This window comes from Euleptes europaea, chromosome 8, assembly GCF_029931775.1.
Source record: "Euleptes europaea isolate rEulEur1 chromosome 8, rEulEur1.hap1, whole genome shotgun sequence".
Classification (NCBI taxonomy): domain Eukaryota; kingdom Metazoa; phylum Chordata; class Lepidosauria; order Squamata; family Sphaerodactylidae; genus Euleptes; species Euleptes europaea.
Genome location: NC_079319.1, coordinates 51,855,293 through 51,880,234, shown reverse-complemented (window position 1 = coordinate 51,880,234; position 24,942 = coordinate 51,855,293). Strand labels below are relative to the sequence as shown.

The 24,942-nt window shown below is 44.9% G+C and overlaps 1 protein-coding gene across 1 annotated transcript in view; it reads left to right on the top strand.

The window, feature by feature from the left end:
- LAMA3 (laminin subunit alpha 3) overlaps positions 1 to 24,942 on the top strand; it is a 165,783-nt gene that overhangs the window by 16,980 nt on the left and 123,861 nt on the right. Inside the window, exons 3-5 of the mRNA XM_056854930.1 lie at positions 8,603 to 8,720; positions 15,228 to 15,346; positions 19,239 to 19,409. Coding sequence (XP_056710908.1) covers positions 8,603 to 8,720; positions 15,228 to 15,346; positions 19,239 to 19,409 — 408 coding nt within the window. The remainder of the gene's footprint in view (positions 1 to 8,602; positions 8,721 to 15,227; positions 15,347 to 19,238; positions 19,410 to 24,942) is intronic.

The window sequence follows — 24,942 nt, the reverse complement described above, 5'->3', positions numbered from 1 at the left end:
CAATTCAGCAAGGGAATACACTGCCAAGGTTATTTCTTGGATCTGTTTTCTTTGAGGCTGCTGGGAAAAGTTACATAAGCATCAACTTGAGATGCCTTGGGTTGGGATACGTGTTCTGTGGGCAGTTAGTTACATTAAATGTTACTTAGGTTTCTTCCAGACACAATGTTTTTTAATCGCCCAAGCTTTATATTATGTATGAATAGCTGCATCTCAAGTTTATAACAGTAGATAATCTACTGTTTTATTCTAAGAAACTTTATGTTCTTGTTTGTTTCAATATTTTCATAATGCTTTATAACTGTTACCTGGATATCAGTTGCTCAGACCCTTATGCTATATAGATTAGACTGCTTTGCCATTTTCCTGACCTTTTGAGATTTTACAGTGTTAATATGGACTTCAGAACCATACTATGAATACAATATAAGACAATTGGTCCGTGCACACTTTGCTGGCGAAGGTTCCTTTTGGGGAGGCACTAGGGCATCTGCCTCGCAGTGAAGCATCAGCCTGGGTGGGCTTGGGGGCAGGTCCTCCTCCTCCTCCAGTAAGGGCTCCTCCTCCCATGCTAACCTTGGGCAGTGCATGACAGGTACCTAGCAAGATATTATGAGATCATTGTCTATTCTAAGCCAAGGGTATACTGCATGTTGCCTCAGCAAATGCATTCCCAAATCTGCTTTTGCCTAGCTAAGTGAAGGCAAGATTTGCAGGGGGAAATCATTGGACAGAAGTATGCACAACCTTTCCTATATGCACAGGTCTCTGTTCTGTAATGGGGAATCAATAAAAATATCCTGGAGTCTCTGCAGGAGAGAAATAGGCAATAAGAAATGGGTTAAGGACCATTTCCTAACTATTACTTCTCTTCTGCAAATGCTTCCCTGTCTGTGCATTAGCAAACAAACATGGGGTTGGGTATGCTGTGTTTGCCTCATAATGTGTCATTGCAGCCTAAGAACATTGTTCTTGATAAATTGAGTTCTTGCAACAAAGACGGTACTTTCACTATCTGGAGGACACAGGTCTCTGCTTGTTTCCAGATGAAGAAAACATTTTTTTACTGGCTTAATTTTCCTTTTCTCAGATCTGTATCATATGTGAACTGTACACACCAGGGGCACCTTGAAAATAGTTACTTACCTCCTTTACTGTGTTGCTGTGCAATAACATACATGTTACTCATTTACCAATTACTCATCATTGCAACATTTAAGAAACTGGCTGATTCAGATGGACCTTTGAGTAATATAAAGTTTCTCACATCTGAATTCCCACTCTGCTATGGGAGCTTGCTGGGTGACCTCGGGCCAATCGCACATCCTCAGTGTTATGATAAAGTGGAGGAGAAGAGAACAATATAAGCTGCCATTGGGGAGAAAGGCAGGGTATAAATAAATAAATAAATAAATTGGGGGAGAAAGGCGGGAAATAAATAAACAAACAAACTTGAGAGTTAATAACTGGCAGGCGGAAGAACCACTTATGTATGAGATAATTCCTATAGAGTAAGACAGCTGGTGTGGTGTAATGGTTAGAATATCAGACTAGGATCTGAGAGATTCAGGTTCAAATTCCTAACCTGCTATGGAAGCCCATTGGGTGACCTTGGGCCAGTCACACACTCTCAGCCTAACCTACCTCACAGGGTTGTTCTGAGGGTAAAATGGGGGAGAGAAGAATGGTGTAAACCGCTTTGCGTCCCCATTGGTGTCATTGGAGAGAAAGGCAGGGTATAAATGAAGTGCATGTGAAACTATGGCTGAATTTATCTTGGTTTCCCTTGGAGCATTAAGGATTTCCTAACCAAAATGAATCATTTTTTTTAATGTATAGAGTGCGTTTTAACCCAATGGAGGGTAGCAGAAAGTGAATGATATAACTTACCTTTCACGTATCATGTTGTGTATTTTCAGGGGACTCTAGTTCTCAAGCTGTGAGTATGGATTGATACAACTGGAGCATTAATTTTAGTAGGTGGATGGTTGTTGAAGAAGGCAGGGGGAAAGAACAGTTGATTAAGTCTTGAGTGAATGAGCAGGGAAATAGTAGAGCTTTTACATTTCTTACAGCTGGTGGTGTAGATTCTTACAGGTGGCTGCCCTTTCCTCCACTTTGTGCTACATGTTAAAAGTTCCTATCTGAACTGGAGAGAACTACACTCCAAGTAATATAATTATTCAAAAGATGTCCTCAGTGCATAGACAAATAGTAGGGAGTATTTCAGGCCTCTTTACCCTTTCTACTCCCTTACCCTGTGGGCCAAACCACATGATACAACTGACATGTGGCAGGTCACAGGTGCGCAACTGTACTCTCAGTCAGACATATGTGGGGAAACTCACATTAAAAAGCACTCATGTTGCGAGGGGTGGGGGCGAAGGAGCTTCCGGTTTCCCTCCCACTCAGCCTTCATCAGCGGGGGGGGGGCTTTTTGCCCATTTTCTCTGGCTGCACATGCCCCAGTAAAGACATCGCTTACATGATGTGCTTGAACCTATTATCATGTAGTTGCACCCTTAGTGACCAATCATAGCACAGTACCTCAGGTGTTCCTTTGACATGACGTCTTCCTGGCTTTGTGCAAAAGATAAAGACATAATCACCATCTCTGCATATTTGCTGGTCTTTTCATTGTATGGACACTATGGGAGTTATTGTCTTGTGTAACATTGTCATTGATGGGTGGCATAGAATAGCTCTCAGCATTACTAGCTTATTTTGTTTATACTAACATTGTTTTGTTTTATCATGTGCTGCTAGGTGGTCATAATGCAACTCCATTATTCCATCATCAGCCAGTGGAGGCTGGCATCTGGAAGGACATTTAGATGGGTAGTTCAGCGTACAGAATGTTTGTCTTTTTAGTAACAACTACCATAAGAGGTGGACCTGTGAGGATTTGTTAGGCAAGGGAATTCCACTCTGACCCTCATTTCCCTGCTCTGGCTCTGTTTTTTCTTCCTCTTCCTTCTCTGTTTGGTTTCCCCCTCCGTATTCATCCACACACTTGATCTTCCTGTTTGCCTTTCCCACGTGGTGTAGTGGTTAAGAGCGGTGGTTTGGAGCGGTGGACTCTGATCTGGAGAACTGGGTTTGATTCCCCACTTCTCCACATGAGCAGCGGCAGACTCTAATCTGATGAACTGGATTTGTTTCCCCATTACTACACATGAAACCAGCTGGGTGACCTTGGGCTAGTTGTATACCCTTGACCGAAGAACAGTACACTCCTATCTGGGATGGTTGTCCTCTTCCACCGAGCACGCAGCTTCAGGAGGGACGCACATGGAACAGTGAGGGAGGTAGGGGACACCCGCCTAGCTAGCCAGCTCTGCCGAATCAACCCTGGCGATCAGTGGGGTGACAGATGTTGCAGCCAGATCCTCACATGTCACAGCTGTTAGAGCTCTCTCAGCTCCACCTATCTCACAGGGTTTCTGTTGTAGGGACAGGAGGGGAAGGTAATTGTAAGCCGGTTTGAGTTCCTAAAGTGGTGGAGAAAGTTGGCATATAAGAACCAACTCCTCCTCCTCCTCCTCCTTTCCTTGCCCCTACTTCCTGCTCCCCCATACTGGTTCTTTCTCCATTTCCACTCCTTTTTGGCTCCTTATTTCCCCACTGGTTCTGGTACCCATTTCCACTCCTCATTTCCTTCTCCTGGTTATGACCACTGCCATATGGCCTTCTGGGTTGCTGAAGCATACCATACAATGGGAATTCCTCCTTCTTGTGTTGTGTTTTGGTGAACTGAATTGGTATTATGGACAGTTGTCTCAGCAACCCAAAATGACAATGGAGGCCTTCACATGAGAGCTTGATAAGCAAGTAACTCTGTTGTTACTTTTTGGGTATCTGCAGAAACATAGACATCACTGGGTTTTGGTTTGTTTGTTTGTTTTTTCACACACATGGTTTTTGTTTTTAAAACATTTGATATCTTTCTGGAAACCTGAGGGTTTCCCTGGGTTTGCAAAGACCTATACCCTATCTCTAAGTGGCCATATCGTGCAGATGTTTAGTCTGTGTGGGGATCCACTCATGGGTTTGAGATGAATGGATGTGCTCAGCCCCATATAACAGTAATTTTAAAGCAGTTGCAGGAGAATGATGAGTACACTATGACTGCCATGTAGATGAGAACTCTCCGTATCCACAGTACAGATACCTCCTCTGACAACTCCCAAACATACTGAATGTTAATATAGTACATTCCCAGAAATGTTTGAGTTTCTAACCCTCTTTTGCCAAGCCTTCTGTAACAAGTTTGCATCTACCTTACTTTCTCATACCATCTGATATCTGAGCATGTATACTCAGAGCTCTTGCGATGCAGTGTTGTCATTCACGTCTGTGTTTTCACTCTCTGTTGTGTGTATGTATTTGCTGCTTGATTGATGGTGCTGCGGGCAAACCAGGCAAGGATGGCTTCTTCCAGGCTGCCCTCATCCATCAAATCTTGCACGGGGCCCTGGGGGATTAGATCTCCAATCCAGGAACCTTCACAACAGAGTTATTTTTGCTTTTCCCCAACAAATGAGCAGAAGCCACTGCAGGGCCCTTCATGTAGAAATGGAAACCCAGCCCATTTTCAGGTGTCTTTCTTCTTTTAAATCTGTTTGATAATGCAGCTCATCACAGCCTTTCCTACTATGTCATCTATTTTTACCCTAATACTACTAATACTTGCATTTTAAATATTACTATGTACATATCAAGGTAAATACTCCAAAAGTCATGGAGGTGCTTTCTAATAATTTTCTTGCACATTTTCTCTTAAAGTAATAAACAGCTGTGAAATCGCATATATTCTAATACTGAGTTACAGTACATCTCAATACATATTTCATCTGCTATTGGTATTACATGTGATTTAATAGTTTTCTTTTGAAATGTTCAGAACTCTGTACTTAAAGCGTACCTTTTGTTGAATATGCATGCACATATATCCTCATACCCTCTTGCAGTATTGTCTTCTGTTTTGACTTTTGTCTTCTGTTTTGATTAATTGCCTCTTATAAAATGTTGGCTCAAGGTCAGACTAGAGATGATGATGGGAGATTCAGGAATGAATTTCCTATGCCTTTTAAAACTAACTAGCAACTGCAGGGGGTCTCCATTTGGATTATGGCCATGGACCAACTGTTTTTCCCCTCCCATGTATTTTTTGTGATCTCAGCTCCCACCCTGCAGCCCTGCCCCATCAGGAAAAAATGTCAGGCACTATACTGGCGTATATATGTTTTCATCATGATTGGGAAAGGGGAAGATTAAGATCATGAAAACAATGTAAGGGGTGCTTCCTTTCCTGCCCTGCCCAGGATCTGAATCATGACCATTTCTTTCTATGGCTGCTTCTTAACCATTTTTGAAAATTGTGATAGATATGTTAACTGATCTTCTGTTGTTATATCAAAGTGGTGTAGGTGGATATAATTTTTTTATTTATTTCATTTGTACCCTGCATCCCCCCCCCCCAAGTGGGAACCCAAAGTGTCTTACTCCTCTGAAGATGCCTGCCACAGCTGCTGGCGAAACGTCAGGAAAGAAAATACCAAGACCACGGTCACACAGCCCAGATAACCGATGAACTCTGACCGTGAAAGCCTTCGACAATATTTCCTTCTCTTCCTTGTCAAAAATGTCCAAATGTTCTCTCCCTTGCCCAGCAGATTTCAAATTGGAATCTGAAATGAAATACAACATTAAGTATACTTTCTAAATAGGCTCTTCTTTATCAAACTTGAGGCACAAGAAGTATGTTAGTCTCCAGGGTGACTCAAGATTTTTTTTACAGAGCTGTTCATTGATGCTAAAATGTTCTGGCATGAAATGCAGTGGTGAAAGTTTGTGATGTTTGGTTACTATTCAGGTATGAATATGAGATTTTCTAAACAATGTGTGATGAAATACTGTAGAATATTCTGTGTTATTACTGAATTAGATATTCTTGGCAGCTTGATGAGATGGGAAGAGCAAAATTACCTTCCTCTGCTACATACCAGGATAGAAGAAACACTGGAAAATCAAAAGGGAGTAACTAATATAATAGCTTGGATAAAAGATCGCTCTAGGTATCTTTGTCATTTGATTCTTTTTATCAGAGAGTGAGGAAAAACCACACTAATCTTTTTTAAAAATACTAGTTATTTAAAATACTAGTTATTAAAATACAGTTATTTCTTGCATTCAGTGGATACTGAAATGTGCTGCTCTGTTTCATTTGTAATTATTGCATTGCTGGTGCTTGATTTAAAAAAAAATCTAAACAGTTGTAGGTGGCCAGTCCGGTTGATTTTTAACAGTCAAAAGCAATAATAGTAACACAATGGTTTATTGGGACAGAGTAAAGTATAAACAATTGAGCAAGCTCTGAAGTTCCCTGGAATGATAGATGTTCAGGAAAAATAACCACCAAAAAGGAAGGGAGGAGGAGAGGAAAAGATGCTTCCAGACATAGAATCATAGACTTGGAAGGGACCACCAGGGTCATCTAGTCCAACAGCCTGCACAATGATGTAAAAGTGCCACAGTGTAGTACTGGTGGAGCATTGAAGGTATTATGCCAACTTAATTGAGCTAGACTGGTCTAGGTGCAAAAGAGATTTCAGGTTTAGATTGTACTCGTTACTCAGAAATCCAGAACTCATAAGCATGGGTCATGCAACAGCCATGCAACACTTCCACGTTTAGGCATACAGGCTCATCTTCATGCAGTGTAGGCTTCAGCTCTGTTAATTATTCCCTTTGATGTTAAGTAAGCCCAGCCCCAGGGCACTGTTCCAACTAAAACATCATAACAGAGCATAGTGCTGACAGAGGAATTAGGAAGGCTGAAGCCCAAGGCTGCAGTTTTAAAACTGTTCACAGCAGCTCTGCTGAAGTCATGTTCCTCATAGTTTCAGGACAATATTGACATGAGACTTGTTTCTCTTTATTAGACAGTGAAGAAAAGATTGTTTTATTTATGTTAGCACGATCAAAGAGAATAAGGGTAGTGCTGTGAAAATACAGCAAAATAAAGCATCACATAAAAAATATTTATATAGGGAATGTATAAAACACTTTATTAATGTATATCAGTGTACGTCATAAATCACGACTATACCACATTAGAAATAATATCCTGTGACATAATTTCACACACAATACTTTGTAATACTTTCAGCAGTGTAGAACTGGGGAAGAACCCATTTGCTGTCTCCTTATGGCTGAAGAATCATATACTGTCATGAAATTGCATGTAGACTCTAACATCCAATATAAAATTTACACCTGTTTTGTCTAATCTTTGTAATATTGTTAGGTGAGTGTGCATCACCCAAAAGTAAATTCTTGAGTAGAAGCTGTTACTTATGAACACAGAAAATAAATATTGTCGAAGGCTTTCACAGTCAGAGTTCATCAGTTCTTCTAGGTTATCCGGGCTGTGTGACCGTGGTCTTGGTATTTTCTTTCCTGACGTTTCGCCAGCAGCTGTGGCAGCATCTTCAGAGGAGTAACACTGAAGAACACTGTCTCTCAGTGTCAAAGTGTGTTGGAAGAGTAATATATATAGTCAGAAGGGGGTTGAGTTTGAGCTGAGTCATTGTCCTGCAAAAGTAATGTGCTAATCATTGTCCTTTAAGTATCAAGGTAATGTGCTAATGAGGGTGTGGTATGTTAATGTGGAGCCATTGTATCCTGAAGTGATCTGTTAACATGTGGAATCCAAGGCTAATCTGCATGGCTATTGTGGACTGTAGTCTTTGTTAGTCTGGAGTTTTTCGGGACAGGAAGCCAAGCCTTATTCATTCTTAAATTCTCTTCTGTCAAAGTTGCGCTGATGTTTAGAAAATAAACATCCCGAAGTTGGGGGAGGGGGGAATTCTTCTCAGCCAGCCACGCTTCTCATATGGAAATAAAATTGCTGTTCTCAGCTGGAAGTACAATTACTGTGCTCAGCTGAAAATGGAAATGGTGAACAGGGTGACTGGCTGAAAATACTGTTTTAAAATACCTGATGTAAAAAAAAATACTGTTAAGAGGAGATAGCCACGTTGTTAAGTGATTCTGCTTTCAGCTTTCCTATTCTGTCCTTTTCTTGCTTGTTATGTGTGGTGCTCCTATGTGAAATCTGCTCCTCAGGTTTTTGCACTAAAGGTTCTCATGTGTTACTATAAGACCCAGCTGCCGGTGGTTATTTTAGAAATTTACGTATGTTGTGATCTCCAAAAGCAGCCTTAGTGGGAGAACCGGTCATCTGAATTGATCTGTAATGTTATTATTTTATTGTCTTCTTGTACCAGGGTTCCAGTTCATAAAGTATCTCTTTACTTTCTTAGGCTTATTATAACACATCAGATTCGTAGAACACTGAATCGCATGTGTATAGAAGAGAAAATATTTACTATACATGTACATGTAGAAAACCTAGGCCAGCTACTTCAATACATGCCACTTTACTGTGCTGTTTTCTCAAGAACTAACAGGATTAGCCTTCTCCTTGTACTGCACAGAAGAGTAAATATAACTGCAACTTTGTAAGCATAGCTATTTATATTAATATAATGTTTCTTTACATGTATTTATGTGTTCCTTACATGTATTTTATTACCAGTTCTTTCACGTGGCCTATGTCCTCATCAAATTTGCCAACTCTCCTCGTCCAGATCTGTGGGTATTAGAGAGATCAGTAGACTTTGGGAGAAGTTACACACCGTGGCAATTTTTTGCTTGTGAGTATCAACATTTTAAGTGTTTATGCGGATTTTAATGAAGGGGTTAATCTTTTTACAGTCGTAAACATTTCATCTTCGGTCTTCAGTGCAGCCCCACATGGGACTGCGCCTGCGCGCGGGCCTGCCACCGGCCTGATATTCTAGCTAATAAATTTTCTACTCCCCGTTGCCACGACGCTGCTCCCCCCACAGCGTCACATGGCTAAGGGAGGAGTCTCCCCCTGCCCTCCCAGTTCCTTTCTTGCCGCCGCCGTGTCGGGTTGTTATCTAGCGCGTGCCACTCAAAAATTGGAAGAAAAGGTTTTTATTTTATTTTATTTTTGTTTTATTAACAACAGCTCTGAGGCAACATCGCCAAGAGGAGCTGGGGGACTTGTGACTGCTTGTGATCCCCCGACAGGGATATGGAATTGCAGTGTTGGTATTCGGCTGTATAGCGATGAAATACCCAGTACTATGGCCTCCAAGGCCCTATTCAAAAAATGCGAGAAATGCTTGACGAAGATGCCTCACACAGATGCGTATCAACTCAGCTTACTATGCCCTGGCGAATCGCACAATGCACAGGCTTGTAAGGTATGTGCGAATTTTACCCCCAAGGCAAGAAGGGACAGAGTGGCTCGGCTCAAGCCAGCCCTCTGGAGACAAGCAATGATGGCCCCGAATCAGGACCAGGCTATACCAGGCCCTTCCTCCGTGCAATCTCCCCCTTCAACTAGGGGCGGGGAAGCGGCTGCAGTCCGTCCGACCGAAGCAACCAAAGGACCGGCCTCGGTTCCAGTTTCGATTCCGGAAGAGGAATCTACCCCCACTATGCAGCCCCCTAAATCGACCCCCAAGTGTAAAGAAAAAAAGGGGAGAGGAATCAGAACCGGCGCCTAAGAAGCACCGGGACAAGAGTAAACATATTTACCTCCACTAAATGGAAGAAGACAGGTGAATTTGCAATGGGCACAAACCCCCTCGCGAACCCCTTCGTTGCTGTCGAGCTCACCATCCCATTCATTCTCCGATATGGTTCTGGACATGCTATTTGCTGACGATGCCTATGATTCTGGAACCAACAGTGGAACCGATGGCTCGAGCTCAGCCCCTCGACCCGGTTCAGTTCCAAGACTGGATTGAATTCTGTCGGATCCGTCAATTCGAAAAAGCAACGGGACAGGGATTCCACCCTGTGCCCCCTCCTAATGCCGGTTTTTGCCTCCATTTACCCAATTATCGGAATATAATGAATCGGAACCGGATATGGATAGACCCTCTACTCTTGGTTCTGAGTCCTTCTCCGATATGGATAGACCCTCTACTCTTGGTTCTGAGTCCTTCTCCGGTGCATCTCCGGAGGACAGAGGGATGGAACCTAGCCCCACGTTGTCCAGCGAGGACATAAAGTTACATACGGAACAGATGTTGCGTATGGCGGAGGCCTTGGATATTGACATTTATACATCCCAAGAGAGACCCAGGGATAAGATATTGAGTAGATTACACTGAGAGACTCCTACGGTGGCAGCCTTCCCGGTCTTGGAAGGGCTTACCGAACTTAAGGAAACCATCTGCAAGAGGCCAGCATCGGCTCCCCCCTCTGCTAGGAAGCTGGAGAGCATCTATAGAATCAAGCCTGGGGCTGCAGATTTTCTATCTACGCACCCCCCACCTTCATCGATTGTGACAACAGAAATGCAGGCCAAACAAAAAATAGGCCAATGCTCATCTCCAGCCGGCAAGAAGAGCAAACGCCTGGACTCTCTTGGTTGCCGTATTTACACTGCTGCAGCACTGAATTTCAAGATGGCTAACTACCAAACAATAATGGCAGGTTATCAATTGTTCTTGTGGGAGAAGGTCGCTGCACACCTCCAGAGCATCCCAGAAGAATTTGGGTCACCTATACAAATGATCCAAGCAGAAGCTGCTACATTATCTAAGCAGGAGATATCTGCTGGGAGACATTCTGCAGAGGTGTCAATCAGAGCGTTAACAGCAGGGGTGACTATCCGCCGACATGCCTGGCTTTGTACTACGGCCCTTCCAATACACACAAGGGCTCAAGTAGAAGACCTGCCATTCGAGGGAGAGACCCTCTTTGCAGCCTCAACCACTGAGTTCTTGAAGAACATGACAGAAGAGAGGAAAACTGCAAGGTCCTATGAAATCCTACCTTATGGTCAAGGCAGGGATAAACCTCCATACAAGCAACAAGGCTACAGCACATATTTCAGAGGAAATAAGTTCCAGCGCCCTGAGGCCCCATTTCATCAGTATCCTCAACAGAGATTTTTTCAGCAGCAGCAGTTCTACCCCTCGTACCACCAGCAACAGGGGGGTAGGCGCAGAGGAGGAGCTAGACCCAGGCCCAACCCTCCCCCTCAACAAAACCAGAAGGAGCAGGGGCACAATAAGAGATTCTGACTGTACCAATTGGTTCCATTGGAGGAGAAGCCCTTTGGGTGTCGGCTGGCCCGTTGTTATCCCCAATGGACCAAACTCTGTTCTGAATAATGGGTACTACAAATTGTAGCATCCGGTATAATTTAGAGTTTAAACAGGTTCCAGTTGGTTCCAATGTTGGATCAGCACAAGATAACCCCCTGCTGGAACTAGCAGCCCCATTAAGGGATCTGCTGACAAAGGGAGCGGTAGAAAGAGTGGAAAACCATCACTCAGACCGGGGTTTTCATTCCAGAATGTTTGTGATAGAGAAAAAGGATGGGGGATACAGACCTATACTAGATCTGAGAGAACTAAATAAATGTTTAAAAATTTCTAAGTTTAGTATGGTCTCCCTTCCTGAAGTTATTGAGTTACTTCCAGAAGGTTCTTGGTTTGGGGTGGTTGACCTAAAAGATGCATATTTCCATATAGCCATCCACCTTGACCATAGGAAGTATTTGAGGTTCAGATGTGAACAGGACGCTTACCAATACACAGTCCTACCTTTTGGTTTAGCTACAGCCCCACAGGTATTCACTAAATGCATGACCGTGGTGGTGGCATACCTGAGGATGCGGGGTTGCTGTTTATTCCCTTACTTAGATGACTGGCTGCTGATGGCTGAGTCAGCGGCAGTTTTAAGGGAGCAAAAGGAATTGGTAATCCAGACATGTGTTGATCTAGGGTTATTGGTAAACTGGGAAGAGTCAAGGCTTCACCCCCTCCAAAAAATACAACACGTAGGGGAAGTCCTGGACTCTAGACAGGCCAGGGCATTCCTACCTAAAGAGAGAGCCATAGCTATCAGGGGCTTGATTCACTCTATTAGGAGGTCTAGGTGGCAATCAGCCTGGACGATTCAACATCTGCTGGGGCTAATGGCCTCCACAACAGCAGTAGTGGAGATGGCCAGATTATTCATGAGGGATCTCCAGAACTGGTTCATCAGGAGATTCAATCCTAGGAGGCTCCCACAATATCATCGCTTATCCATACCCAGATCAGTGGTAAGGTCACTAGACTGGTGGATGGTGGATACCAATTTATTCTCGGGTAGACAATTTGGATGCTGGTCCCCACACAGGATGGTGACTACAGATGCGTCACGACTGGTTTGGGGCGCACACATGGGTGACAGATCGGTACAAGCACGGTGGGGGGAAGGTACGCAAAACCGCCACATTAACGTGTTGGAACTGTGTGCGGTGAGGTTTGCCTTAACTTCTTTTGCAGGTATGCTTTGGGGCAAGTGTGTCTTAATCCAAACAGACAATACCTTAGTGGTATACTATATCAACAAGCAAGCGGGAACAGGTTCACTCCCCCTGTGCAGGGAAGCACAAGCTACCTGGAACTTAGCTCTATCACGCCAGATGGCCATCAAAGCAATTCACATCGCTGGGGTTCAGAATATCTTAGCAGATCGTCTCAGCCAAAGTTTCCAAACAAACCACGAATGGTCTGTCTGCCCTCATTACCTGGAACCAATTTTCAATTGCTGGAGGGTCCGAGAGGTGGACCTGTTTGCCTCCAGAATCAACAGGAAGGCGATCCACTTCTGTTCTATAGCTGGGCACGACCCGCAATCTCTCAGCGATGCATTCCAGATCACTTGGCAGGGAAGGCTACTCTATGCCTTTCCTCCGTTTCCCCGAATCCCCAGAGTGTTAGGGAAAATTGTAGCAGACCGATCATGGGTCATACTAGTAGCCCTGTTATGGCCTCGACAGGTTTGGTACCCTCTGCTTCAGAGGCTGGCAGGGCCAACACTTGGGAGTTCCCAGAAACTCTGGATCTCCTGGAATGGGAAGGAGTGGGCCATCACAAGATATCCCACCTGCACCTTACAGCGTGGCTAGTGGACCTCAGGCAATAGGATTGTCAGCATCAGTGCAGCAGGTACTCTTGCAGTCTCGGAAGCCCTCAACTAGAAAATCCTGTGAGAGAAAGTAGATGGGATTCGAAGAATGGGCACAGAAGCAAGGTTTGTCCCCATTTACATGTGGAGTAGGGGAAGTTTTAGACTACCTCCTGTATTTAGCAAAGAGAGGGCTGGCGGTGTCATCAATAAAGGTGCACCTTGCCGCAATTTCGGCTTCACATGAGGGTATTGAGGGAAAGACCCTGTTCTCCCATGTGTTAGTGAAGCGCTTCTTAAAGGGCCTCTTGGACATGTACCCTCCGAGACCTAAACTAGCCCCACAGTGGTCATTATCCCTGGTGTTATCAAAGTTGATTTCGGCCCCATTTGAACCCATGGTATCCTGTTCCTTGAGTCATCTCTCCGTGAAGGTGGCATTCTTGGTTGCAATCATGTCAACCACGAGGGTGGGGGAATTGGCAGCCCTTAGGATTGATCCTCCATTCATAAAGATTTTTCAGGAGAAGGTTACTTTGCACCCTAGTTGGGAGTTTCTCCCCAAGGTAGTATCAAGTTTTCACCTGGCCCAGGACATATCCCTTCCGGTATTTTTCCCCCCAGCCCACATCAGAGGCGAAGAGGGCACTGCACTCCCTTGATGTTAGGAGGGCAATACTTTACTATTTAGAAAGAACCAAACACTTCAGGAAGGACAAGGCACTTTTTATTTGTTTTTGGGGCCCAAAGAAAGGGAAAGCAGCATCACCACAGACGATATCCAGGTGGGTGGTGTCAGCTGTACTTGGGGCATATAGATCTGCGGGAAAGCCTTGCCCGTTGGGGGTCAGGGCACATTCTGCTCGAGCCCTAGGATCATCAGCTGCATTCCAGCAGAAGGTGCCTCTTTGGGACACCCAAGAGACATTTGTTAAGCATTATGCTGTAGATCTGCAGACAAGAGCGGATGCAGAGTTTGGGAGAGCCGTGCTGCAGGCACTGTTCCAGTAAGATCGCTACCCACCACCTTCATGGGTAAGCTTGCTATAATCCCATGTGGGGCTGTGCTGATGACCGAAGATGAAAACAGAGTTGCACTTACCTGTAACTGCTGTTCATTGAGGTCTTCTGTGCAAACACACATCCCTCCTTCCGGCCCCGCTGTGAGCTCACTTATTGGTGGTAGCATCAGGGAAGGGGTGTTCACGGCGGCGGTCAGGAACTGGGAGGACAGGGGGAGACTCCTCCCTTAGCCATGTGATGCTGTGGGGGGAGCAGCGTCATGGCGATGGGGAGTAGAGCTCCCCCTGGTGGTAAATTTTTTTATTAGCTAGAATATCAGGCCAGTGGCAGGCCTGCGCGCAGGCGCAGTCCCATGTGTGTCTGCACAGAAGACCTCAATGAACAGGTAAGTGCAACTCTGTTTTCTTCACCACCAACTGGTGCAATCTGCAAGCGTATATCACCTGTTCTATATAACGTATATCGCCTGTTCTTTACTATATAATGTATGCCTATTATATTCGGTGCTGTGGAACACAGGCAGGACAATGCTGCTGTGGTTGTTTGTGGGCTTCCTAGATGCACTTGGTTGCCACTGTGTGAACAGACTGCTGGACTTGATGGGCCTTGGTCTGATCCAGCAGGGCTTTCCTTAGGTTCTTATGGTCTTATCTAGCTCTGTTCATGAGAGACCTGCCCCAAGCTAATTGAGTTAACAGCAATATTGCCGTGATTGCATATTTAACAAGAGATGGCTTAAATGTTTTAAGACTAATTATGAAGCTTTCAAAGAGTGCCATAGAATTAGAATTCTGTGTAGAATAGGGCCAAACCAGATTTTTGATGTGGAGTTTAATGAGCAGTGTCATGTTACTCCTCTGAATATTGGGAAAGGGTTGCTGGGGTTGGGGTGTTTAATTCTTTCTTCCCAAGATTCTTAAATGATTTAAATTGCCCTTGTGTGAACAGACTGCTAGACTTGATGGGCCTTGGTCTGATCCAGCAGGGCCTTTCTTATGGTCTTATGTTCTTAAATTCTTTAAGAGAGCGTTTAAAGTCCAAGTTGATACCAAATCAGACCAAAAGAAGTTCATATCTGACTAACGGTTATGCTGGATGATACCTTGCATACTTCTGAAGACTCAATTAAAACGTGTTATAAAACAGATAAAGATTATTTTTTTAAACATTTATTCTAATTTTTAAATTAGATTCTAAGACAGACTGCTGGGAAAGTTTTAGAAAGGAGGCTAATGTTCGTGTTAGAAGAGATGATGATGTCATATGCACCACAGAATATTCCCGGATTGTGCCTTTAGAAAATGGTGAGGTAAGTACAGGACAACAGCTATAGCACTGAGTGTTTATTATTTATTTAAGACATTTATTAGCTACCTTTGCAGAATTCAAGGTGGCTTACACTATAAATAAAACATCATAAAAACCGCAATTGGTTTGTAATGACCAGTGTTAAATACTATTATGTAGCATTAAAACTAAAATTTTCCAATTCGCTTCAAGTTATCTAGGCTACATTCAGATATCAGGTCAAGCTAGCATTTATTTATTTACTTCATCTATACCATATGAGAACCAGTTTAGTATAGGGGTTAGAGTGTTAAGCTAGGATCTGGGAGATCCAAATTCGAATACATGCCATGCCATGGAAACTGGCTTGGTGACCTAGGGCCAGCCACACATTCTCAGCCTAATGTACCTCACAGGTTTGTTGTGAGGATAAAATAGAGGAGAGGAGAAGAGTTGTGTAAGCTGCATTGGGTCCCCACTGGGGGAATAAACAAAATAAGTAATTGTGACTCCTCTTGGGTGAGTGGAAAATTGCTGCTCAAAATATTCAGGTTCCTGAATAGGTGTTTTGGTCCACCCCCCCTCAGGAATCTTATTTACTTTATTTATATTTATGCTCTTTTTTTAATAGTCCATCTTTCTTGCTGAGACTAAAGCCGGATTACAAAATTTAATACAATACAAGAATTAAAGTGATACAGTGTAAATCTTCAGTTTGCACATTTCTTACTTCCTAGGTTATCTTCCTCACCGGCCAAGGGGTTCATATAGTGATGAGTACTGGGATGTCAGTCCTACAGCCTCGGGGACAGAAAGCCCTCTTTCCCTCCATTCCTTTGTCCACCACATGTGCTTAGGTTCACTGTCACAGTTCCTTACAGCTGTCCTTGCTTTCTTTGTGTAAACAATAACTTTTTCAGTGGGACTTCTTGTGCTAATAAATGCTTATTGTCATGGATTAACGATTTCAGCATGCTCCTAAAAGAGCATAGTTCCAAGAACTGAGTTCTGAGCGACTACAGATTTCATTTATTGTACAATGAGCTCTTGTTAAAAAGAGCTTTGAAGCATTTTCTTTAATGATCAGGAAAAAAAACCTGCTTCTGTTGGGGGGGAATTCCAAAATAATATTCTCTATTTTCTTGCTGTCATAAAGGGCCATTAATCAACAGGCCTCATTTGCAGCTAGCATTTAAGAGAAGTTGAGATTCTTGTTATCGCAGAAATAGTTCGGAAGAGCAGGCAACTACAGCCTTTTGAACATCTGTGGTTTATTTTATTTTATTTTTAAAATTTCATTGGATTTATATCCTGCCCTTTCCCAGCCGAGGCCAGGCCCAGGGCAGCTTACAGCTGTTCAATAGACAGCATAATAATATATAAACCAAAACAAATAGAAGCATTGAAAAAATATAAATTAGTGTCAGTATTGAAAATCCTAGAAAACCTAAAAAACCAAACTAAATACATGGCACCCTAACTATGTTTCACTCCATATATGTTTAATACCAATATTAATACAAAAGGGGATCACCAACAAGCTAATATGAAGTGACAGTGGTAGAGATGAAATAATGAGGGGGAGACCAAAAGAAGGATGGTTTAGGTAATTTAATGAAGGAGGATTTGGTTTTCCTGCTCTTACTGAATATCATCAGGCATATCTGTTAACTTGTACTAATTATTGGGATTATTCTTCTCAGTTGGTCTGTCCAACTTGGGCTATTTGGGAAGTTTCTTGCCTGGTGCCCCTCTTTAAATGGAATGCATTAGAGTCTATTCATGCTAAAATAGATCCAGTTCCTCCTTCAGTTTCTGCAGGTAGAGAATTATGGTGTACAATGTCACAGCAATATCAATTTGACCCCTTTTCACATTCCAAATTAACACTGTGGTCCGATCCAGATTTAAAAATTGGGAAGAAATCTTTTTTATGGAAGGCTTGGACATATAGGGTTTTTCTTTTGTTTTGTTTTGAACCAATTTGACAGACTGTGATGATACATTTTTGCTATTTTCTCAGCTGAGGTCTAGGTATGACCTGCCAAGTTCTGTTTAAAAGCAGTTTAAAATCAATAAAAGGAAAAAACGGGGGAAATGCCCCTTTGATCAAAGTGAGGCTGCACCACCAAAAAAGGTGGTGAAGCCATGCCACAGCTCAAGGGGGCATTCCTGGAGCAAACAGGGTTAGGAAGCTGCCCAAAGGCAGCTCTGCCCCCGGGAACACCTCCTCCATGCTGATGCGAGCATTCTCTTCTAGGATTTAGTTCCCGGAGTGGCTGCACTGGCGGTGGGGGCTGGCAGAGCTCTGTGAGTCCCGGATGCCGGTGTGTTTGTCCTCAGTAATAAAGTGGCACCTATGCCAGCAGGGGGGTCATGCCGGCTCCTAAGGAGATTCACCCCCCCCTTCAGGATTGCAGCCTTATTTTTATTGTTGTTTAATACATCTTCCCTTCTTCAGCTATGGCCTTTTCATACGCTGTTTGTAAGATGTGTTCTGGGTAACTTCTTGTGGCAAGGTTTTGTTTCAGAGTTCTTGCCTTCCTTTGATAATCGTCAATTTTTATGCAATTCCTTCTAACCCTCAAGAATTGACTGTGAAATACATTATTTTTTATATGGGCTGGGTGAAAACGATCAAAACTTAAAAAGGAAACTATAGATTTGTTTATATATGTTTGTCCAAATCATATTGCCATTTTATTAATCATGATATCCAGGAAATTAATAGGATGTTCATTGAAATGTATTTCAAATTTTATGTTATTATCCTGAACGTTGAACCACCTGCGAAATTCATGCAACTGAGAACAACTGTGTTTTCATATTAAAAATACATCATCAATAAATCTCTACCATATAGATATAAATATATGAAAAGGATTCCTCTCTGAATATACAAATTTCTCCTCAAAATTGCCAACATACAAATTAGTGATCTCCGGTTCCACAGGGGACTCCATAGCAATATGCTGAATCTGCCTCCCAAAAACAATTCATTGAAAGAAACGTAATTCTTGGTTAGTGCTAGTTCAGCTAGTGTCACAGGAAAAAATGTTGGTGGATGGCCATCCTGTCTCTTCAGAAGTGTATTTTCTATAATTGACAGTGCTTCTAACTGTGGAATGTTTATATATAAGGAGACCGTATCTAAAGTTCCATTTATGGTATGGGTTACATTTCAACATGAGAAAGAGCTTTTTTAGATAAAGAATATCATGTATATCATATGAATTTTGCAATGAATCTAGTGGATAATTCCTAGCAAATTGCGTAGCAACCCTTGCTCTGCGCTTGTCCAGGGCCATATCCGCACTTACCATTTGCAGCGCCGGCTTCTGCGGGCTTTCCTTGCATGTTCCCACTGCAACACACCCGAAGGATTCCGAGGACGTCTCCAGAGCGCAATTTCGCCGCATTAAGCGCATCCGCTTATACGGCGAATTAAAAAAATGAAACATCCTCCACACCCGGTGCCTTACAGTGGGAACATGCAAAGTGTGTCCGATCCGCTTCCTGCTTCCAGCCCGCTTCCTGCTGCCAGCCAATCCCTGCACTCCCCCCGCCTCCCTTACTCACGCTGGACCAATCGCCGTCCTTGCTCGAAGCAGCCGACTGGGCATGCGTGGGAGCGTGCCGGTCTGGGGATTATCAAATGCAGCGGAGAAAGGAGGTGCGGTGGGGACAGGAATTTAAAGGCGTTTTGGATACTTGCGTACTGGACGCGTGTAACTTGCAGGGTAAGTGGCTGGTGCGTTTAAGAACCAGGATCACCCATTGTGTTAAGTAATGGTTGTATAAATGGTGCCAGTAGCCTAATGCACTCACCCTTTTTGTACAGATCTGTATTTTTCTTGGTACTATTTTGTCTGTTGTTGTTTCTAATGCCACATTTTCTCACTCTCTCTAATTAGATTGTGATATCATTGGTTAATGGTCGTCCAGGAGCAAATAATTTCACCCACTCTCCTGCACTTAGAGAATTTACCAAAGCAACAAATATTCGATTACGTTTCCTCAGAACCAATACTCTTCTTGGACACTTGATATCTAAAGCTCAACGGGATCCCACAGTGACTCGCAGAGTGAGTAAATACTCTCAGAGTGGAAATTAGGATTGGTGTGAAGAGGCAGCAACATAACACTTGATGTCCAACATAACACTTATCCCCTTGTTTCCACACATCTTCGATATAGAACATGGCAAGACCTCGCTTTGGACATTACTGAAGAATAGGGAAGGTGGAAACCGAGGCCATTTATGATCCCATTTTGCTTCACAATTATATTGCCCAAATCCACTGTTATGTTACTAGGGTCATCAGATGAAAGTGGGATTCATTTATGGATGATGTAAATTAAAATTTATGAGATGTGAGGTGGCCCTCAAGGACTTATGTGGGAGGGATATTTCCTCCCTCCATCACGAGCTTCTATTTGCTCCATTTGCCTACTTTCCTCCATTTCAGATCTGCTTCCTCCCCCTCCACTGTATGTTTGCCTGGCCTTCCCAGTCCCCCTACCAATTTATGTCTTTGAACGTCAAAATGAAACTGCAGAGTGTTTCCTAAGTACTCCAAAATCACTGCTGAGATCTTGTGAGTTAGTCTCATGAGTGCTCAGCATTTTTAAACTTGTTTGTTTCTCCCCCATTTAACTATTTTCCTGCAATGTCTAGTTTAGCCCTAGATGGCTCCACTGTATGGAATTTTTAATTTGGGGTAGGGGGAACATTGAGCCAGTTGGTGTAGTGGTTAAGAGCTGCAAACACTAATCTGGAGAACCAGATTTGATTCCCCACTCCTTCACATGAAGACTGTTGGGTGACCTTGGGCCAGTCACAGTTCTCTCAGAACTCTCTCGGCCCAGGTGGAGGCAGGCAATGGCAAACCACCTCCCAAAGTCTCTTGCCTTGAAAACGCTACAGGGTAACCATATGTCAGCTGTGACTTACAGCACTTTCCACCACAGGATGAACATTCATGTGAATTAGCCTCACAGATGCAAATTCCCTCACAGATTCAACTTTTTGCCTTTCCTGTTCCTTGCAGATAAAATGCCACATTTGGCTTCCTTTCTTTTTTCTTTTTTATTTTACATCAGTACAGCTAAGGTAGGGTGGGTAATCTTACTCTCAGTTTAAGTGTACATAGAAATAACAGTAAATATTGACATTAGGGCTGTCAATTCGGTTCGGCCCGAACTGAAAATCAGCCGAATTTCCCTTGATTCGGCGGTTTTTAGTTCGAGAGGAACCGAACTCAAAACTGGTGGGCAACCGGGGGGCCCGAATTCAGCGAGTTCGGGAGTTCGCGAATAAATTCGGCCAATTCTTGGCCGTCAGTAAGCATCATAGCCTTCAGTAAGCAGCATTCTCCTCCCCCGGCCAATCGGTGGCCAAGCTGGGTCTTCTTCTGGCCAATCAGTCAGGATTGAGTACTGGAGGAATCAGCTGATGTGCGGCCGGCCGGGGAAAGAGATAGAGAGAGGGAAATCCTCATGTGTGTGTGAGGGGTGCTTGTGCACATTCGCTCCTTTCCGTGGCTGCAGGGGGCGCATTTTTTGGGGTACAGACCCCAAACTTTCAGGGGATATTCAGACAAGTTTTCTTAAGAGACCACCCAAGTTTTGTAAACATTGGGTCAGGGGGTCCCGAGATATGGGCTCCCCCCCTTTTTCTTTCCATGGCTGCAGAGGGCGCATTTTTGGGTGTGCCAACCCCAAACTTTTAGCGGAGCATCAGACAAGGCTTCTTAAGATACCCCCCAAGTTTTGTAAACACTGAGTCAGGGGGTCCCGAGATATGGGCTCCACCCCTTTTTCCTCTCCCCCCTTTTCCATTTTCGTGGCTGCAGGGGGCGCTTTTTTTGGAGTGCAACCCCCAAAATTTTATCATAGCTTCAGACAATCCCTCTTAAGAGACCACCCAAGTTTTGTAAAGATGGGTTCAGTGGGGGCTGAAATATCGGCTCCCCCCCTTTTCTCTTTCTGTGGCTGCAGGGGGCGCATTTTTGGGTGTGCCGACCCCAAACTTTCAGCGGAGCTTCAGACAAGGCTTTTTAAGAGACCACCCAAGTTTTGTAAACATTGGGTCAGGGCCCCCCGAGATATGGGCTTTCCCCTTTTCCCTATTGGGATGAATGGATCACCCTCGAGAGATGCATACATATGGATCTTATATTGGATACAAATGGAATCATATTGGATTACCCAGCCTCCCAGCCCCTCCTGCTGGAACAGAAGACAGCCACAGTAAGACCCCTTTGGGGGCTTTAATCTATAATTTTTCTTTTCTGTGTGTGTGTGGGGGGGGAAAGCAGAGTCTGTGTGTGTGTGTGTGTGGGGAGGGAGCAGTTTCTGTGGGTGGGGGGGAAGCCAAAGGGGGCTTTTGCCGGTTCTGCCTGGGGTGTGTGTTCCCCCTCCAATCTCTCCCTGGTTTGAGGGGGGGCTTCATTTTTATTCTTCAGGTTTTTCCTCATTCATAAGATCAGTTAGGTTATTTTGATGCTTGCTCAAAACTGGTTTTCAAATGGTGACTTAAAGAATGCATCTGCCTGGTCCCAAGTCCAATGCAAAAGGAGAAATTCCACCCCCTCCTGCTCATTATGCATAGCTAGCTGCCTCTGTCCCTTTCCATGGTATGCAAACTCCCAGGTGTCAGGTGTTGCTTTGCACTGTTGCAAAGGTGTTGCATTGCGTGCTTGTGTTGCTTCGCAGTTGTATTGTTTTGCAAAATTCTTCACACCTGCCCCGCCCTTTTCATGTTTGCAAAGGTGTTGCTTTTCAGTTGTGTTGCTTTGCAAAGTTCTTAGCACCTGCCCCGCCCTTGCTCTCATCAGCTGTTTGTCGGGGCTAGGAGCTTTGTGCATGGGTGGCAAGCTCTGCTGAGAGATGCACAATAAGGGTGGGGGGACCCCTTTCAGGGCCCATATCTCAGCCCCCCCTGACCCAATCTTTACAAAACTTGGGGAGTCTTTCAATATACGTCCTTTGAAGCTCTGCTGAAAGTTTGGGACCTCTAAGCCCAAAAATGCCCCCCCAGAGCCGCGGAAAGGCGCGATTGTGTTTTTAATGCCTTTATTCGGCCGAATTTTTTCCCCGAACTTTGAATTCCCGCCGAATTGAACGGATCCGAAGTGGGGGAGTTCGGACTTCGGCATGTACCGAACCCACAAGGGCCAAATTCGGCCGAATCCGAACTGTACCGAATTTTTTTTTTTGACAGCCCTAATTGACATTAGTGTTGATTCAACCCAAATAACTTTATCTGCCATGCATGTGTTGGTAGGAGAAAAAGACACCACTGTATTACTATCAGGAGATTAGGAAATCAGTACAGGGGCGACAAAATTGTACAATAACAATTACTGTTAAGTGCAACCAATATTTATCCTATGGTGTCTAAATACAACTATACATATAACCTGTGGGGCGCCCTGTCCCCTCTGCGCTCGGGGCGCCTCCCACCGGTGCAGGAGGAGTTCGAGGTGGAGGAGCTTCCTTGGCCTCATACCTTTCCAGGAGCTGGTCTGGCTTCAATTCCCCCGCAGAGGAAGCCAGGATCGCTGTGCCGCCTGCCCAGTCGATCCCCAAAAGACCCCTCCTCTACTGCTCCTCCTCGGCCTCCGCATCCTCCACCCTTTTATCCTCCTCCCCCCCGGTCCCGCCCTCCACCCGTCCCCGTGACTTTCCCTGTCTCGCCCCAGCTGTCGTCCCTCAGGCTTCCCAGCCGTTCCCCCCTCCCTGCCTCTCGACGCAGGGCTGGGATTCCCCGCCCCCTTCCGCTCCGGGCGCGGCCGCCCGTCAGCTGGCCCGCGGGCCTCCGCCCCCTCCGCTCCTCTTCGGGGCTGCCTCCTGGCCGTCGCCCCTCTCCCCCTCCGCCGCCGCTGTCGCCCTCCGGCCCGTCCCTCCGCCGGCGAGGTCCACGGCCCCCTGCGAAGGAGACCGGGGGGCCCGGTGAGTTCTCGGGGGAGTCGGGTCTCTTCCCCGCCTCCCTGTGTCTCCCCGCGCCGCCTGTCTGCTTCCCTGTCGGCCCGAACCCCGCCGCCGCAAGCGGCGGCGGCTCCAACACCTCCTCCCTTGGCCTGCCCCCCCCGGGGACGGAGGGGGAGCCCCGCCAAGTCCGGCGACTCCCAGGCCTCCGGGGGTCGCAGGACATAACCATATAGTGTTATGTACAAGCATACAAAAATAACAAGCACAACCAAACAAGTCCACATGGATGGTGACACAGACACTAACAAAATTCACAAAAATGCAAGGTCTTTGGCAAGGTGCTGCATTCTTCTATAAGTCCCATGCAGGTAAGTGTGCAATTCTAGCAGAAATACCAATTTTAGAGGAGTAACTTGATGGAGGATACGGCCGTTTCAAATTCTTATGGGTAGAATTCTTCATCAGTCCTTCATATAGATTCCTCTAATATTGCACATCTTAAAGATTAAATTTCAAAATACTGGATGCATGTTAGTTCCCACGAAGAGTAATTATCCTTGGCTTAAGCCATGGCTGCCTTAAGGATAATTACCCTTCGTGGGAACTAACATGCATCCAGTATTTTGAAATTTAATCTTTAAGATGTGCAATATTAGAGGAATCTATATGAAGGACTGATGAAGAATTCTACCCATAAGAATTTGAAACGGCCGTATCCTCCATCAAGTTACTCCTCTAAAATTGGTATTTCTGCTAGAATTGCACACTTACCTGCATGGGACTTATAGAAGAATGCAGCACCTTGCCAAAGACCTTGCATTTTTGTGAATTTTGTTAGTGTCTGTGTCACCATCCATGTGGACTTGTTTGGTTGTGCTTGTTATTTTTGTATGCTTGTACATAACACTGTATGTTTATATGTATAGTTGTATTTAGACACCATAGGATAAATATTGGTTGCACTTAACAGTAATTGTTATTGTACAATTTTGTCGCCCCTGTACTGAATGCATGTGTTGGTGGCAGGGAGTGTTTCTAAGTTAACAAGGTTAAGCTCTCTGTTGAACACCATTCAGTAATGCTTGCATATGACTTACAGCCCAATCCTTTGTATATTTACTCAATATAAACCCACTGTTTTCAGTAGTACTTGCTTCTAAATAAGCGTATATTACCGTATATACCCATGTATAAGCCAACCCGCGTATAAGCCGAGGTGCCTAATTTCTCCCCAAAAATGGGGGAAAATTAGGCACCCGCGTATAAGCCGAGGGTCGGCTTATAACCCCTCCCCCCCCGCAGGCTTACCTGACAGGGCTCTCCAGCGGCGAGGGTCCGGCGGCGGCGCGGCCCGGGGGGCCTGGGCAGCCTTCCTGCGGCTGCAGGAGGCTGCCCCAGGCCGCTCCCTGCTGAAGGAAGCGGCGGCGAGGCCCAGGGGGACCCGGAGCAGCCTTCCTGCGGCTGCAGGAGGCTGCCCAAGGCCCCTCCCGCCCGGGAAAAATGGCAGGGGGGGGCGGGAAGGGCTGGTGCAGCCTTCCTGCGGCTGCAGGAGGCTGCCCAAGGCCCCTCCCGCCCGGGAAAAATGGCAGCGGGGGCGGGGGGGCCTTGGGCAGCCATCCTGCGGCTGCAGGAGGCTGCCCAAGGCCCCTCCCGCCCAGGAAAAATGGCGGCGGGGGTGGGAAG